General features: G+C 39.9%; 1 protein-coding gene across 4 annotated transcripts in view; it reads left to right on the top strand.

The window, feature by feature from the left end:
• The window catches only part of ptk7b (protein tyrosine kinase 7b), a 90,520-nt gene that overhangs the window by 52,916 nt on the left and 19,852 nt on the right, over positions 1–17,752 (top strand). For 3 of the 4 annotated variants that reach the window (XM_067385705.1, XM_067385703.1, XM_067385706.1), the window contains exons 2-9: positions 4,585–4,881; positions 5,805–5,907; positions 6,072–6,235; positions 11,409–11,556; positions 14,317–14,447; positions 15,473–15,739; positions 16,153–16,494; positions 16,657–16,776. In XM_067385705.1, coding sequence (XP_067241806.1) covers positions 4,585–4,881; positions 5,805–5,907; positions 6,072–6,235; positions 11,409–11,556; positions 14,317–14,447; positions 15,473–15,739; positions 16,153–16,494; positions 16,657–16,776 — 1,572 coding nt within the window. The remainder of the gene's footprint in view (positions 1–4,584; positions 4,882–5,804; positions 5,908–6,071; positions 6,236–11,408; positions 11,557–14,316; positions 14,448–15,472; positions 15,740–16,152; positions 16,495–16,656; positions 16,777–17,752) is intronic. The other variant, XM_067385704.1, reaches the window with a different exon arrangement.

The following is a 17,752-nucleotide window of genomic DNA, read 5'->3' as shown; positions in this document are numbered from 1 at the left end:
CAACTGTTCCGCATTTGTCATTGAGAGCATATGTCGTAATTTAGATATATTTTTTAGATGGAAGAAGGCGGTTTTACAGATACTAGAAACATGACTTTCAAATGAAAGATTGGTATCAAAGAGCACACCCAGGTTCCTAACTGAGGACGAAGGTTTAATGGAGCACCCGTCAAGTGTTAGAGAGTATTCAAGGTTTTTTCGTGAGGAAGTTTTTGGTCCAAAGATTAGGAAATCAGTTTTTTCTGAATTTAATAATAAGAAATTTCTTGTCATCCAGTTTTTAATGTCAGCTATGCATTCTGTTAGTTTTGTGAATTTGTAGGTTTCGTCAGGGCGCGAGGAAATATAGAGCTGAGTATCGTCAGCGTAGCAGTGAAAACTAACACCATGCTTCCTAATTATCTCTCCTAAGGGCAGCATGTACAGAGTGAAAAGCAACGGTCCTAATACTGAGCCTTGTGGTACCCCATATTTAACCTGTGATCGATACGACATCTCTTCATTAACTACCACAGACTGATAACGGTCAGATAAGTATGATTTGAACCATGCCAAAGCAATTCCACTAATGCCAATATAGTTTTCAAGTCTTTTTAAAAGAATGTTATGATCGATAGTGTCAAAAGCAGCACTGAGATCTAATAACACTAATAGAGAAATACAGCCACGATCGGATGATAGGAGTAGATCGTTTGTAACTCTAACGAGAGCAGTCTCAGTACTATGGTATGGTCTTGTGCATTCGCATCATGTTGTGCAGATATAATTTGTAATATTTTGTATAAATATCTTATCAATCTCCTATAGGATGCATTTGGTTGAGTTAATTAACCCGCTAGCAAAGCGCTTCAGTTTACCGGTGTTCATTCAACACATGCAGCTCAAACAGCACTGATAATAACCAATAATAACTATGCTGCTCTCTGATGAATCCCAGAATCCTTTTGCTGGACTCCATGTCACTGATCAGCAAGAACTTGCATCACTCAGTGAGTTAGTGCTCACATTTCTGTTTCCATTTGTCCTTTCATAATAGCAGAAGGCCTGTAGAGAATGGAAGCAGATGGAGGTGCTGGTTGTCATGTCAACGCGTTTGGCTGGAGTAGTGGGAGTGCGAGTGCAGATTGAGAGGTGTAACGAGCAGCTCTGCTTTAGAGGAGTCGAGCTCATTGGCCTTTATATCACTGTAGCTTTGGGATTGGAGCTTCGAGCTGCTGCGATGTTTGACCTGAGTTCAGATGAATTAACAAATGCTCAGAAGACTCATTCAAGGCAATTCATCGCTACTCTTCACCAGCTGACCAGTTATAGGTTGTTCCCATGAAGTCAATGACAGTTCAGCCAAAAATTATCATTCTGTGTTGGTTTACTGACCCACTTGATACTCTGAACCTAAATGACTTTATTTCTTCTGTGGAATACAGCTTTAAAAATGTTCAGTGCAGTTTTTGTGGTTTGTAAATATGTTTCTGGAACCATTTGTTTCTCATTAACCTGCTATCTGTGTTTGCATTTACATTTATGCATTTGGCAGATGCTTTTATCCAAAGTGACTTGCAATGCATTGAAGGTTTGCACTTGATAAGCTCCTGCAAATTGAACCCATGATCTAGTGTTTGAGCTTCAGGAACACACATATGTTGCATTAAGTCTCTCTGTTGTGATCACTTCTGATGTTTGTCATTTCATGGTATTTTACAGGTCATTCATGCTTTGAAGTTTCAAAAATTGCACAAAATTTCCATAAAAATATCAGGTATGAATGTGGAAGAGGTCGTCCTGTATCTGTATCGATTTGAGTGTGATATTCAGACACAGACGGATGGTTTGAATCTGACTGAAGCTTTTCCACATGATTCCGCCTGAAGCTTTTGCGTCCACATGCGTGAATAATGAATGGAAGCTTTTAGTGGCCCACTTCAAGAGCATCATGGGATTACAAAGAAAAAATGCAACAAATTAAACGTCTTTGACATTCGATACAGACACTTGATGTGTGTTGTTATCGATGTCATGTAAGACACTCTGTTTTGCACATGATCTGACATGCTTGTCAGTGAAGACACAAGCGCTTAACTAACCCAGAACCGTAAAGGCACTAACCCTGCAGACAAAAATGATGCTCTTCCTCAGTATTTTTGTCTTGTTTTCCAGCACAAATATCTAAACATTCTTATATCGAGATGCATTTACGGGAGAAGCAAAATAACTGAAGATATTAAGTCTTGCTTTCTGAAAAAATTATGAAAATTGAGTGAGTTTTTGTGTTAAACAAGAACAAATATCTGCCTGTGGGATCAGAACAGTAAACTTAATTCAAAGGGAAAGCAAAATAATTTTGACTCCATTGGCACATATTTGTTCTTCTTTTCAGCATAAAGTTCACTTTTTCAGAAAACAAGACTTCATATCTTCAATCATTTTGCATCTCCAGTAAATGTATCTTGATTTGAGAATGTTTAGATATTTGTGCTGGAAAACAAGACAGAAACACTGAGGAAGAACATAAGGCTGGATAATTAATCGGAAAGTAATCGAAACCGAAATTCAGAACCTCTAACTGACATAATTTCCTGTAAATACTTTTCCCATAAAAACATACTACCGCGTGTGTAGTCATGTGACTCAGACCCATCCGGTCAGCAGCATGGAAGCAACACAGAGGCGAACTCAGACACCAAGTCAACACACAGCGCGCGATCCCCGATGTGAGATCGTTTTCGCTTGCATCCTCACAAAAGTTTGTCAATTATATGTGTTTAAAGGCTTGCCAGTTTGAACATTCAAGCGATTTTAGACCATCGGATTTGCATTATTATTGCATTGTGGCTAGGGGTGGGCGATATGGCAAAAATATCATTTTTATCACGATTCTTCATGTTGTTTTTACTATTTTGCAAGTGACTGAGCATTACAGCCAAACTAATTTCCCTATTTTAAAAACAAAGCCTTACAAATTAACAAAATATAAAATAAAATTAAAAATGGCAGACATTTAGGCCAAAGTGGCGAAGATAAAAATCTTTGGCATTATTTTTTTATCTGTTATTTGTTATTAATTTTATCTTTGCTATTAAAAAAAGGAAGAAAAACATAGACTACACATTATACAAATGAAATTAATAAAATGATTTTTTTTTTCCAGCTACAGTAGGTATATTTAACAATAACATGAACAAATATAAAAATATAACACTAGACTTCACTGTATAAATTATACATTGATTGTTAATAAAGCTAATGTATCAAGAGCAGTGAATGATTTTCTCTTTAGGGATAGTTAGGGATAAACACCCCCTAAAATCTGCCATGATATACTCTGTCAAGTTGTTTTAAACTCTAATGAGTTTCTTTCTTCTGTTGAAAATAAAGTTATTTTGAAGAATGTAACCAGACATTTGCTAGAGAACAGCAACTGTTTGGTTAACCCACAATCTCCAAAATATTTTATTTTGTGTTCTGCACAAGAAAGAAATTAATACAGTTTTGAAACAACATTACAGTGAGTAAATATTGACAAAAAGTTTAATTTTTGGGTGAACTATCCCTTTAAGGACAAGCGGCAGCATGGTTAATATCAGGCTGCTCTGTCACTTTAAAGACCTGCGCGTATATCTAATATACTGCCACGCATCCAATTTTCTATCAATTGTTTACTTTCCCTTTAGACATAACCAACTGTGTTTATGTAAACTTTGTGCGTATTTGACAGTATTAGAGCAATCAGACTCTAAAGATAACTAGGTAGCTAATTAGGCGCTGTTTGACAGGCTTTTAGTGCCTGTGCGCTTCGGGTGAACGCGCTCTGAAAAACGCATGTCAAGTTTAACCGGCAAGTCACATGAAATAATGAACTTTTGTGGATTGAAGTGTCCCATGAATATTACTCTACCGCTGCGTTAAAATGTGATGTGAATGTACGTCACGTTGAACAGTATGCTGAGATGGAGGCGCTGGAACTGCAACTGATAGAAAGCACTGTAGCACGATACTACCATATTTCTTCAGAAGCAGATCGTGGAGACATTTTAATCGTCCACGAACCCTTATACAGACAGTAGCTGCACATCAAGATCTCACGCACATTAATCGAGAGTCTGCAGTGTGTAACTCCTGTTTATTGGAAAAATATTCATAAATTGTTCTCGTCTTCTCTGCACTTCTCTTCTGCTCTAGCTGGTTTATTTCTTACTAAACCTCTAAACCTGTCATTGTGTTCTTTGCATATTGTGCCTCTGATGAAATGCTTGGGATTTTTTTCCTCTGTAAGTAGCTTTGGATTAAAGTGCTAAATCAATATGTGTAAGCATAAGCATATAAAGAATCTCTCAGTATCCCAGCATGCATCACTGTGTCCCCGAGTTGATGTGATTACTGCTGACAGGGCTGATGTGATGAGATGAGATGAGGGTTTGTAGGATCAGCTCCGAGGTTCTTCACTCATATCTAATGATGACATGAATGTTTTGTTTTGTTTGATTTGTGTTGTGTTGGAGACATTAATTCATCTGATCTGACGTGGTGTGTTTCTTCATGCAGCGTTAACCTTCCAGTAGTTTGACTCGTTTTCTGTGTTTCTCTCAGTCTTCATCATCCAGGCGTCATCACTTCAGTTCTCCAAAGAGCCCAAATCTCAGGATGCGTTACACGGCCGCAGCGCCATCCTGCGCTGTGAGGTCAGCGACCCAGTGGACGTGCTGTTCTCATGGACTCAGGACGGGCAGCGTGTGCAGGACTCGGACCGCCGCTTTCAGGAGGGCAGCAACCTGAAGTTCATGGCAGTGGATCGACATGCCGACACAGGCAACTTCCAGTGTGTGGCATCCAGCAGTGCCACAGGAGAGATGTTGACATCCGCCAACGCCTCCTTCAACATTAAATGTGAGAATGAAATCCAGTGAAGGAATCTGTGTGTCACAGGGAGCCTCTGGAAACGAGGTCACATTTCATTTGATCTCTCTGTCATTGTTGAGTGCTTCTCAAACTGAATTGGTGCGTCTCTCTCTGTCCATCGAGTGTGTCTCTCTCTCTCTTGCGTGTCAGATTGCGTCTCGCCCTCAGCAATGTAATTATTCCTGTCGAGATGATCAGTGTTCCTGCCTTCATGTTTGATTTCACACATTTTCCTGCCTAAGTCTTTTGTAGCTTTTCAAACACGTTCAGCATGTTTTCTGTTTCACATAAGCAAAAGCATCAGCTCAGTTCTCATTCTCTCTGTTTAGGCGGCATTTAAACAGGGTTCGTACAAGGTGCTTAAAGTGCTTAAATTTAACTTTTTGAAATTTAAGTCCTGGAAAACCCTTAAAAAAAAATTGAATTGTTGAAAGACTATATGAAATTAGTGTTTCATTTTATTGATGAAACAATCTTTTCACATAAAATTAACACTGCATACTGTCTGATATAAATATAGAGCCATTTCGCATGGCTATGAGCGTGATATTGCATATATAATGTGCATGCATATGATACAGCTTTCATTCTTCAAGTCAATCATATATTCATGGGGAAAATTCAGTTTGAATAAGGATATCTTTGTCATAGTATCCTTTCAATGGTTAAACTTACCACAGTCATTGCATGTGCTGCACTTTATTTGTACCATTTTGTTTTATTTATCTATACATTATGGATTCAGATGGCAATAAAATCACAGACTAACCCATTAATGTCGCCTTACATCACCATTTGAATAGGGCTTATAGAGCGCAATCACATGAATTGTTTCTCTTTCGTGGTTTTGCATGTTTGTATTGCATGTTGTTTTTAGCGGATCATTCTTATGGTTGTCAATGTGTCATCAGGGCTGGAGAGGGGGCCGGTCACTATGAATGAACCCGCCTCAGAGGCGGAGTTAGAGGAGGCTGAGCGAATCGTGCTGCAGTGTCACATTGATGGACATCCACGGTGAGTCAAACATGTCTGATCCTCACACTATACTTATCACATGGCTCAAGAACACCTGTGAATGAGGTAGATCACAGACGTGATGCTGAGCAGTTGCTGCATGGACGTTTGAACGGATTCTGTGTGTGACAATGCTGAAATGAAGATGTTTGTGACCCGTGCAGGCCGAGCAGTAAATGGTTCAAAGATGGAGGTCAGCTGGGCGGAAAGGACCGAATCCTCACGTTGAACGACCTCAGCCCAGGGGATTCTGGGATTTACTACTGCTGTGCTCGAAATGCAGCAGGACAAGTGTGCAGTAACCACAACATCACTCTCAACATCATCGGTAAGATTACGTGCTTTAACTCCCTTTAGGTCTAATGACAAAAAAAAATGACACTTACGTCTAAAGAAACGTTGAAATGTCAGGTTTTAAATCGTGCAAGTCAAATTTGAAAACAAACATTCTGTGTTTATGTAATCTGTATGAAAAGAGAGCCATGTCAGAAGTCTGTGATTCAGCTCATTACCCACTAATGCGGCCACGCCCATGGAGCCAGCGCTATTCAGAGGCAATACATGCATTCATCGTCTCAGTCGTGTATTTATTGTCTTGAAAAGTGTTTATTTGGATGGTAAAGCCATTGTTAGCGATCTCTAGAAGACATGCCGTTAGTTCCTAGTTAGTTTTCTTCTTTATATGAATTTGTGGCCTAAATGTGTACAGAGAGCGCCCTCCGGCTGCAACTATGAATTAAAAACACCATTCCTGAAATTTCCTCTTCTTCATTAGAATAATTTGTGGACTAAATGTGCACAGAGAGCGCCCTCCGGCTGCAAGTATGAATTAAAAACACAGTATCCAGCACTCATAGTGATGACAATATATATTACTTCTCAGTATAGAAAATTGACTTAAATATATAAGAATCCATCAATATTTCTCCAAATGTGCATGCTTTTAAGCTAAAAGCCTATATGAAATGCCACAGAGGTAACATAATTGTTCAGACATCACAGAAATACATTATATTTTAAAGAATATAATAGAATACAATTATTTTAAATTGTAATAATATTTCACAGTATTGCTGTTTATGATGAGCTGAGACATTATTACAGAGGGTTTTTTTCACAGCCTACCTGACTGAAAGGCCTCATTAATATGCAAGTCATTTCAGGTCATTATTATGTGATTCTTTTGTCTTCTCAGGTGTAAATGGCCCATTATTCATGCGGATTCACACCTCCACGCATACTGTGTTTCTTGACAAAAAGTGTCTTACAAAATTTAAATCTCTCTATTGTTTTTATATGAAAGCGTAGTCAGCATAATTTTTACATAATTCTGAAGCAAAAACTCTAGTTTACAACCCCCAATAACCAGAAGTCTTGTGAACACAGATTTAATATACTTTTTTTGGCCTAATTTCAGTGACTTTTTTTTTTCCAATAACCACACATAAACATTATTCCTTCAAAAACACAAACATGTACATACATGTTCCTTGCATATTATTGTAGCCTAGTTTGTGCTGAATACAGTGTAATGACACTTTTTCTATTAATATGTTTATGAACAATTGAAAAAAGCACAAATGTCAGGGCATGTCAAAACTTCTCCAAGCCCCAAATCAGCCTCAGACTCCAGAGGGTTAAACAGACAGAAGCTTGGGTTGTTTATTTGGCAGCTTTTAAATTAAATTGATTTTGTAGATTGTATTAGATCAGGGGTTTCCAGTCTTTCAGATGAAACAGACCCCCAAATATGATCATCCCCGTGCAGTGGACCCCCATCCTAAAATTTAAAAGGCAACTATATATTTTCATGCACAACTATGAAAATGAATGTTATAAATATTAAGGGTGGGAGAAAAAAAATCGATCCATCGATGCATCGCGATTCTCTCCAACGATTCTGGATCGATTTTGAGAATTTCAGAATCAAGTCTGAGTGTAGTTTTTATTCAGATGCGCGATGACGCTGAGTGTGCTTTAGAAACACCCTTATTCTGCTTGCTTCCAATTCCTCACACACATACACCACTCAAACCTTCCGTAAAAACTTTCACAAAGTTCGGAAATGTTAAAGTGAATTACAACGACATGTTTGATGTTGCAGTGCGCAGTCTCGCCCGTTGGTATGTTCTACGAAGGCATGTCATTTGGAATGCATTGAATTTATATATTTAATATATGAAACTTATTAACAGAAGGCTGCTTTCAATTTCAAATGCTGATGCGCAGTTTGTTTGTGAAGAGTGCTTGCACATGCGGCTGTGTGTGACTCCGTGTAAGTGGTTTAATGTACTTGTCTCAAAATGGTTTTATGATACAAAGGTAATGTAAACACAGCCAGTTTTGTCTTAAGGGATTAAATGGACAGGACAAACAGCATTACTTGTTATTTTTCAAAAGAGATACATGCATGAATGCAGCTTAATAGATCTCCTGTTGTCATAATGTAACAATTAAATGACAGAAGAGAAAGACAACATTCAGACAATCCAATACTGAAAGCACTCTTTGTTTATTGCTTTTTATGTTTCGTTGCTCCTCTTTATTATTTGCTACTTGCTTGTATGTTTTCAAGGTTAAATCTGATTTTTTTTTTTTTTTTTTGTAAAAATGTTTCTGTAACAGCTGCCAAAAATAGTATATGTGACCAGTCACAGAAAGTAGGGACACAAGTCGATTCTGGGGCATTTTGAGTTATTCACAAATTCTGAAAGTGTAGTCTCCAAGCTTTCCAACGATGTGTAACACATGGAAATCTGATAATATTTGGAGAAGTTGTGGCCATTTGAAGGTAGGCACTCAAGAAAGCTCTATAGGGAGAAAAACGCCTCTAAAGTTGCAGTTCTCACCTGCTGGGAGTGACAATAGGGCTCATTTACATCTCATTTAGATAAGCCATTACCCCCTGTAAAGCTGCATGGACCGCATACTATTAATAATAAAGGATACTAACTGAACTAACAGAGGCCAGAGATCGCTAACTATGCCTATTCAAAACACTTTTCAAGACAATAAATACACGACTGAGACGATGAATGCATGCATTGACTCAGAATTTGCGTCTGAATAGCGCTGGTTCCGTGGGCGTGGCCGCATTAGCGGATAATGAGCTGAATCACGGGCGTCTGACATGGCTCTTTTTTCATACAGATTACATAAACACAGAAGGTTTGTTTTCGATTTGACTTACACGATTTAAAACTTGACATTTCAACGTTTTTTCAGACATAAGTATAATTTTTTTGTGATTAGTATTCACTAAGTTACAGTTCATTTTCTGAGAACTATCAGATTGGAGTTCATTCAGAAGGAGATGAGAGATCACGCATCATGTTAGTTTTCTTTATTTTTCAAAAAGCACAACATTTTGTTTTTACTCTGAGTGTACACAAATAAAAGAAGACATTCTATAGTTTCAATTCATATATTACTTATGTCTCTATGACAAAAAATGACGGAGTATTTTATGTCTGTTTTGCTGCAATGTGAAAAAAATCCTGCAAAATGCGCCGGCGTGTTACCCGACTCCAGAGAGGTAATGTCTTATAATGCCGCTTTCATCATCACTCAGATCGTCTTCAGAATCAGTGAGTGCTTGTTCACAAGCATCCGGCTTGTCGAAGAAGTACTTCAAAACATTTCCGGTGTAACGTCCACGGTTCTTCATTGAATTTTTATATCAGCTAGAGCCGGCCAGAGCGCTGCATAATAAGTAGCGACGCTTCCCAGTATGGAAATACACGCCCCTACTGCGTGCTAAAATCTCAGAAAAACAAGCCGATTTCAACCTCAAAATGTACGCTTTTAAATATACCAATACTGCTATCTCAAACATGGAAAGGCTTCTTCATGATCTCAACTAACAGATTCTGCAAAAAAACAAAAATCACCAATTTTGAAAAAAAAATGCTTCTTTCTCATTTTGCTCGAAAGTTGTGCTGCCGACTTGTGTCCCTGGTTTCCTTGACGGTCACATATAGCTCCACTGTGGTTTCTAACAAATTTAAATTTAAATTTTTTTTTCACAAATCGCACCCTGGGCGGGACAAATACAACACTGACCAACTGCCAACATTCTTGCTGTACAACGACATTAACAAGCAGAGAACGGAACGAAATGGATGATAAATTAATATTGCTGGACTCTGAGCATACATACCAAGTAATATTTTTAGTCTGAAACAAATTTTCTGGGAAATCAGTTGCAAGTTGCTGCGGATATTCTGTATCATAGCAACAAAGTGTCTCAACTGAAAAAAAAAAAAAAGTGCTGCGATGCTCTCGAGCACTCTTTCAGCAGTGCGTCTAGTGTTTTCAGCTGGCTAATACGCTTTGGTGGACACGCGGCTTTAGAGTATCAGCGCAAGCATGTTTAGTTCATAGATGAATCTCTGAAGTGTGTGAGAAGATGTGCTGTCTACCTAGAATTCTTGAATGTGCCAGTGATGCCCAAACGTGGGCCTCTCAGATGGCTTATCGCGTGTGGCTGAAGCTGTTTTCATGCGTTTTGTTATGTTTGTCACCTCATGTGCGAAGCAAAGATGAAATGTATTAAGCGTAACCCAACACCCCGACCAGCCTTCCCATCAGCCACCTGTGCTGCTCACGCACACACCTGCAGACAGAATAACAGCTCTGCTGAAGAATAAAGAGATCAGCTAGAGCATGAAAATTACAAATGAAAGGAGAGAGCGAGAGGAACAGGGATAAAGGAGATTTAGCACAAGAATAGAGGGCGGCAGTGAGAGTAAACACTAACATGAGCGTGTCTGTCTGATATAGATGTCTGTCATCAGAATGTGACTGTGGCCTGTTGTATGTTTTGATTTTATTCTGCCTTCGTTTGAATTGATAGAGGCTTGTCACAATGATCAGCACCACATGTTGTGTATTTTATTCTTTCATCTATGATAGATGAAGATTCAATTATGAAGTTTTAATGAGTCACACTGACGGCTGCACAGTCGCATCATTATCACAAAACTCATCGTAAACAAATTAAATATCTCTGTCAGACAACAGAACCTGATGAGGGATGCAAAGATAAATTAAATTGATAACACTTGATTAAATAATTAACTCAATTTATATCATGTTGTACAAATCAGTACTCGATTATCCTAATGTACTTACTGATTGATGATGAACGTATAACGTGAATTCATGAATGTGTTAACTAATGCTGCTCAGCTTTATATAATGTGATCATGTTTGTAAATGTTACTGTAAATAAGCAAACGTTGATTATAGAATCACATCCTGCAGGAGCTCAGGGATCAAACGGAGAGATGGTTGGGATGAGATTGGATGAGCGTCTATGGAATGTGGTCTTTTCCAGGTGTTCTAAAGGTCACAGGTCACGTGACACCTGACAGATGCTGTTAGTAGCTGATAATAATGGAAGGCAGTGTGTAGACGTGTGTATCGCTCTCCATCTACGTCATACTGTATATTAATAAGATCAGAGCGTAACTCTTTTCTCTCTGTGTGTGTGTGTGCAGATAAGACTCTTCCCCGTTTGGTTGTGGCTCCAGTGGATCAAGTGGTCCTGCGTAATGAAGAAGCTGTGTTTCACTGTCAGTTCAGAGCCAAGCCTCCGCCGCTGGTCCAGTGGTTTCATGATGAAGAACCTGTCATCAACAAAACACGGTGAGACGCTTCATCGCTCAAGCTTCAGGGGGCATAATACAGAAAATTTCTATCTTAAAGGAACACTCCACTTTTTTTGAAAATAGGCTCATTTTCCAACTCCCCTAGAGTTAAACAGTTGAGTTTTACCGTTTTCGAATCCATTCAGCCGATCTCCGGTTCTGGCGGTATCACTTTTAGCTTAGCTTAGCGTAGTTCATTGAATCTGATTAGACCGTTAGCATCGCGCTTAAAAATGACCAAAGAGTTTTGATATTTTTCCTATTTAATACTTGACTCTTCTGTAGTTAAATCGTGTACTAAGACCGACGGAAAATAAAAAGTTGTGATTTTCTAGGCTGACATGGCTAGGAACTATACTCTCATTCAGGCGTAATAATCAAGGAACTTTGCTGCCGTTCCATGGCTGCAGCAGCGCAATGATATTACGCAGCGCCCGTGAGCCCCTGCTTGCACAGGGAACGTGCCTTGCAACCATGGAGACGTTTGTGAGAGACGCTGCGTAATATCATTGCACTATGCTAAGCTATGCTAAAAGTGGTACCGCCAGTACCGGAGATCGGCTGAATGGATTCGAAAACTGTAAAACTCAACTGTTTAACTCTAGTGGAGTTGGAAAATGAGCCTCTTTTAAAAAAAAAGTGGAGTGTTCCTTTAAGTCTTAACTTAAGATATGATAACTTAATTGAGTATTTTTCACAAATTCGTATTACAGAAGCAAATCTAAAGTTGATTTAGGATTCTTATCCTATCTTACAAAATCTCATCATATCGGTAGTTAGGAAATCTTAAATCGCTCCATCGAGTTCGGTAATCAACTGTCAGGTCTGTTACCAAGCAACCAATGAAGCGCAAACTGCTTCTGAGGTAAACCTAAAATCAAAATGGAGAAACAACGGTTCGCTTTTAATTTCAGTGCGGCAGAGTTCAGTTGAAAAGGTAACGTTAAAGCCTGTTTTATTCGGCAATTTTTTGCAGCACATCCTCTGTGTTTTCCAAAAGTCTCTCCACCATTAAACGTCGTAGCTCTTTGTCTTGTATGATTAATAAATGTATCGCCACTCTCAAAAGTCTTTTATACTGTGATTTTTACCATTGGATTTCAAATAGGTTTGAAGTTAGGACACCAGTGGGGTTGTCCTAAAGTTAAGACAGCTTTTAGGATTTTTGTCGAGTTAGGATGCTTCTGTAATACCCGTTTCTTATCCATAGTTAAGATAAGATGATGCACTTAAGAAATGTCATTCTGTAATAGCTTTTGTCCTAAATGAGGTCCTAACTAAAATTGCCATGGTTACCAAACAGATACGATCTTATTCTTAAGATTCTATCTTAAGATTCTAAAGTTAAAATCTTTCTGTAATACGCCCCCAGGTCTTTAGTACTCAGTTCTTACATTAGACTAGTTAGTCCTTGCTTCCAGAAAAATCCAAGAACAAACCGGTGTGATGTCATTTCAAACAAAATCAGGTCAAAACTAAGTTTGTTTGGAGTTCGAAACAGCTTGCCAAAGCAAACTTTTCAGAAATGTTCGCTCTTGCTGGTAAACAGTTTTAAACTACTAGTGGTGATGATGTAATAGGTGGGTGTGGCTCTGAGGCTCCTCCTTCTTTGACGAGAAAATCTTCTCTAGTTCTTTTCTTCGGTTCATTATAGGTCAGACGCAAGTAAAAACATGAACACTGAAAAGTTGCTTTATAGTAGAAACTGAAGCTGTAATTCTGATTGAAAGAGGCACTGGCACTGTTTTTCATCTTTGTGTATTTTATATTAAAGTTATGTTTGAACGTTTGCCAGTTCCCGCCTCCTTCGTCCCGTACATACGAACTGTTACATTATTGAATAAAGTGCTGTATAAATATACATGAAATATACATGAATATACAGAACTGGTGCAAACATCCACATCACTATGATCAGATGCTTTCTGAACTGCTGTTTTCTCTTTTTTTTTGTTTATTTTATTATTGAGAGGAAACCGTGCAACACGTATTTATATTCATCTAAATGTAACAGTATTTAGCTGAAAAAGTATTTCAAACTTCTTTTCCACGCGTGTATCGGGGCCTTAAAACCGTGTCAGAGTGTATGACCACCCACTGATAAATGATCCATCACGCCATGAGACTTTGGCTGGTGCATTATGGGTAGTCCAGTGAAAGTTTTTGCACGTTCATCAGTGATGTTCTGCTTGTGATGTGGTTCTCTGATGCTGCTAATAACATCCTGCACTAATCTCAACACTGCAGATCTCAGCAGAATCCTATTCAAGGTGTCTTATTTTATCTGTCACTCACTGTAAATGTGTTTGATTCTGATCTCATTTGACTCATGCTTTCAGCTCTTAGTCAGCTTGAAAAGTGTTAATAGAAACTGAACAAATGGAAAGAAATCTTCAGCGGTAAATGTACCGAAGAAACCCACACACACAGAGGATTTGGGGTTTACCCACTTTTTTCTCTCACAGTTTTGACTGTGAATCTGAAGGTTAGATTATGTTTGATCAAACAGATTCTGTCTGGACGAGCCGCGTTTGAAGCCATAAAAACACACCCGTGACCCACATTCTGTATCGTGTGTTGTGATGTTGCTCAGCAACAGTAAACAGCTTCAGTTACACTAATGAACAATTTGTTTTTGGCTGAATTGTTTATATTCTAGTTAACAATTAATGTTGCTCAATTCTGCACAGTGATTTTACTCCTAAGAGCAACTCTTACCTGTGACTAACCTGCGTGTGTGTGTATGTGTGTGTGACAGGGTTACGGTGTATGCTAATGGCACACTGCACATCAGTCAGGTGAAGCAGCGCAGCACAGGTGTGTATAAATGTGTGGCTCAGTATGGAGAGAACAAACACGTGCATGTGGACGCCGCACTCAGGATTGCAGGTGAGACAACACACACATATTCAGTCTCTCACATACACACATACTCAACACACACTCTCTCTCTCTCTCTCTCTCTCTCTCTCTCTCTCTCTCTCTCTCTCTCACACACACACAACACACACTCCACACACACACACGCACATTCAGTTTTGCACACACAGACAAGCTCATCACACACACACACTCACACACATTCAGTTTTGCACACACACACGCTCAACACACACTCTCACATACTCACACACATTCAGTCTTTTACGCACACAGACACACTCAACACACTCTCACATTCAGTCTCAAACACATACGCTCAAGACACACACAACACACGCTCTCAACACACACTCGCACACATGCTCAACACACTCTCTCACACACACACACACACACACATTCAGTCTCACACACACATGCTCAACACACACTCTCTTATACACACACACACACAGACAGTCAATACACACACTCACGCACACACATTCATTCTCCCCCACACACTGACACACATTCAGTCGCACACACATGCTCAACACACACTCACACACACACACACACACACACACGCTCAACACACAGGTTTGTTTTTGTGAATTGTGGGGACATTCCATAGGCGTAATGGTTTTTATACTGTGCAAACCGTATTTTCTCTCCCCCTACACTACCCCTACACCTAAACCTACCCATCACAGTGTGCAGACTTTTACTTTCTCACAAAAACTCATTCTGTATGATTTATAAGCCTTTTGAAATATGGGGACATGGAGTAATGTCCTCCTAAGTCAACCTCTCCTTGTAATACCTGTCATACCCATGTCATTATACACATTTGTCTCCTGATATGTCACAAAAACGGACACATGCTCTCTCTCACACTCACACATTCAGTCTCACACACACACACTCACACACACACTCTCTCTCTCTCTCTCACACACACATACACACACTCACACACTGTAACTGTAGCTGAATGAAACTGTCCTCAGATAAGGTGTTTATTTAGTGCTGTGTGTTTTTATCTGTAGAGATTGAAGACATGGGCGAGCGCATGTTTCGGGTGTTCTCAGCCAACAGCAGGGAGAGGGTGAGCTGTGAGCCGCCGCGTGGTCAGCCGGAGCCGGAGGTGTGGTGGGAGCGCACGGGTGCTCGTGTGCCATCTGAGGGTCGAGTCCATCAGCAGGACAGAGATCTGATCTTCAGCCCCACAGACAGCTCAGACTCGGGCATCTACACGTGTGTCGCCTGGAACAAGGCAGGACAGAAGCAGCAGGAGCTTGTGGTCACTGTAGCCAGTGAGTAAAACACTGATCTGACAAAAGACACAGTCTGTTTGGCGTAATGTCTAATATCTCAGAAAGTAGAAGATCTGGGATTTTTAACTAAGCAAACAAGTTCACAGATATTAACCCTGTGAAGCCTGACATCTGCAAAAATAGTCAGAAAACCCTCTTTCGTTTTATGTTCTGTATCATATTTGCTACATCAGGCTTTTATGGCTCATATATAGTGAAAATATGGAGGGAAAAACAGCTCAGTTTTATTTATAGACGCAAACTGAGTAGAAGTTTATGAGATAACCTCACTAATATCACCTGTTTGTTTGTTTGTTTGTTTGTGTGTGTGTGTGTGTGTGTGTGTGTGTGTGTGTGTGTGTGTGTGTGTGTGTGTGTGTGTGTGTGTGTGTGTGTGTGTGTGTGTGTTACAGCCTCTCCAGAATGGATTGTGAAGCCGCAAGACACACACATTGAGGAAGGTCAGCCGGGTTATCTGCACTGTCATGCACAGGGCACACCAGAACCACGGGTCACATGGTACCGCAAAAGCGTCCCGATCAGTGAGGAGGTGAACACAGTCATCATGGTCTCATCACTGGTCTCAGTGTCAGGTTTCTCACTCTCTCTCTGTCTGCAGGGCTCTCGTTATAAGCTCTTCTCTAACGGGACTCTGAGGATCAACAGCGCAGAGGTGAATGATGGTCAGATGTACAGCTGCACATGTGTGACGGAGGGCGGCTCCATCACCGCACACGCCCGGATTCACATACTGGGTGAGATGAACCTTCTGTGTGTGTCACTCAGGGATTGCATATACCCATATAATGACAGTAAATCAGCTGCACTGAAGACCGACAGCGTAACAAGTACTAGATGATGTTTTAATAAAAGAACAGAGGTTGATGATTTACTTGTGTGTCTGATGTCTCTCTCAGAGAAGTTAAAGTTCACGCCCATCCCTCAGCCGTCACAGTGTCTGCAGCTGGACAGAGAGAGCAGCATCAGCTGTGTCGCTACAGGACGAGAGACGCCCACAATACACTGGAGCAGAGCAGGTCAGAGACGAACCCTAACCCTAACTGTGAGCAATTTCACAGGCCAAAGAAAGCTGTTCTGCCAGCTGGCAAACAACCAAACCCCAAATATCCACTAAAACAGCTTCTTTTTACAAACCCGATTCCAAAAAAGTTGGGACACTGTACAAATTGTGAATAAAAACAGAATGCAATAATTTACAAATCTCATAAACGTATAATTTATTCACAATAGAATATAGATAACATATCAAATGTTGAAAGTGAGACATTTTGAAATGTCATGCCAAATATTGGCTCATTTTGGATTTCATGAGAGCTACACATTCCAAAAAAGTTGGGACAGGTAGCAATAAGAGGCCGGCAAAGTTAAATGTACATATAAGGAACAGCTGGAGGACTAATTTGCAACTTATTAGGTCAATTGGCAACATGATTGGGTATAAAAAGAGCCTCTCAGAGTGGCAGTGTCTCTCAGAAGTCAAGATGGGCAGAGGTTCTGTGGTCAGACGAATCAAAATGTGAAGTTCTTTTTGGAAAACTGGGACGCCATGTCATCCGGACTAAAGAGGACAAGGGCAACCCAAGTTGTTATCAGCGCTCAGTTCAGAAGCCTGCATCTCTGATGGTATGGGGTTGCATGAGTGCGTGTGGCATGGGCAGCTTACACATCTGGAAAGGCACCATCAATGCTGAAAGGTATATCCAAGTTCTAGAACAACATATGCTCCCATCCAGACGTCGTTTCTTTCAGGGAAGACCTTGCATTTTCCAACATGACAATGCCAGACCACATACTGCATCAATTACAACATCATGGCTGCATAGAAGGATCCGGGTACTGAAATGGCCAGCCTGCAGTCCAGATCTTTCACCCATAGAAAACATTTGGCGCATCATAAAGAGGAAGATGTGACAAAGAAGACCTAAGACAGTTGAGCAACTAGAAGCCTGTATTAGACAAGAATGGGACAACATTCCTATTCCTAAACTTGAG

This window comes from Chanodichthys erythropterus, chromosome 5, assembly GCF_024489055.1.
Source record: "Chanodichthys erythropterus isolate Z2021 chromosome 5, ASM2448905v1, whole genome shotgun sequence".
Classification (NCBI taxonomy): domain Eukaryota; kingdom Metazoa; phylum Chordata; class Actinopteri; order Cypriniformes; family Xenocyprididae; genus Chanodichthys; species Chanodichthys erythropterus.
The sequence above is the reverse complement of the archived record's forward strand: the minus strand, read 5'-3'. Positions and strand labels throughout refer to the sequence as shown.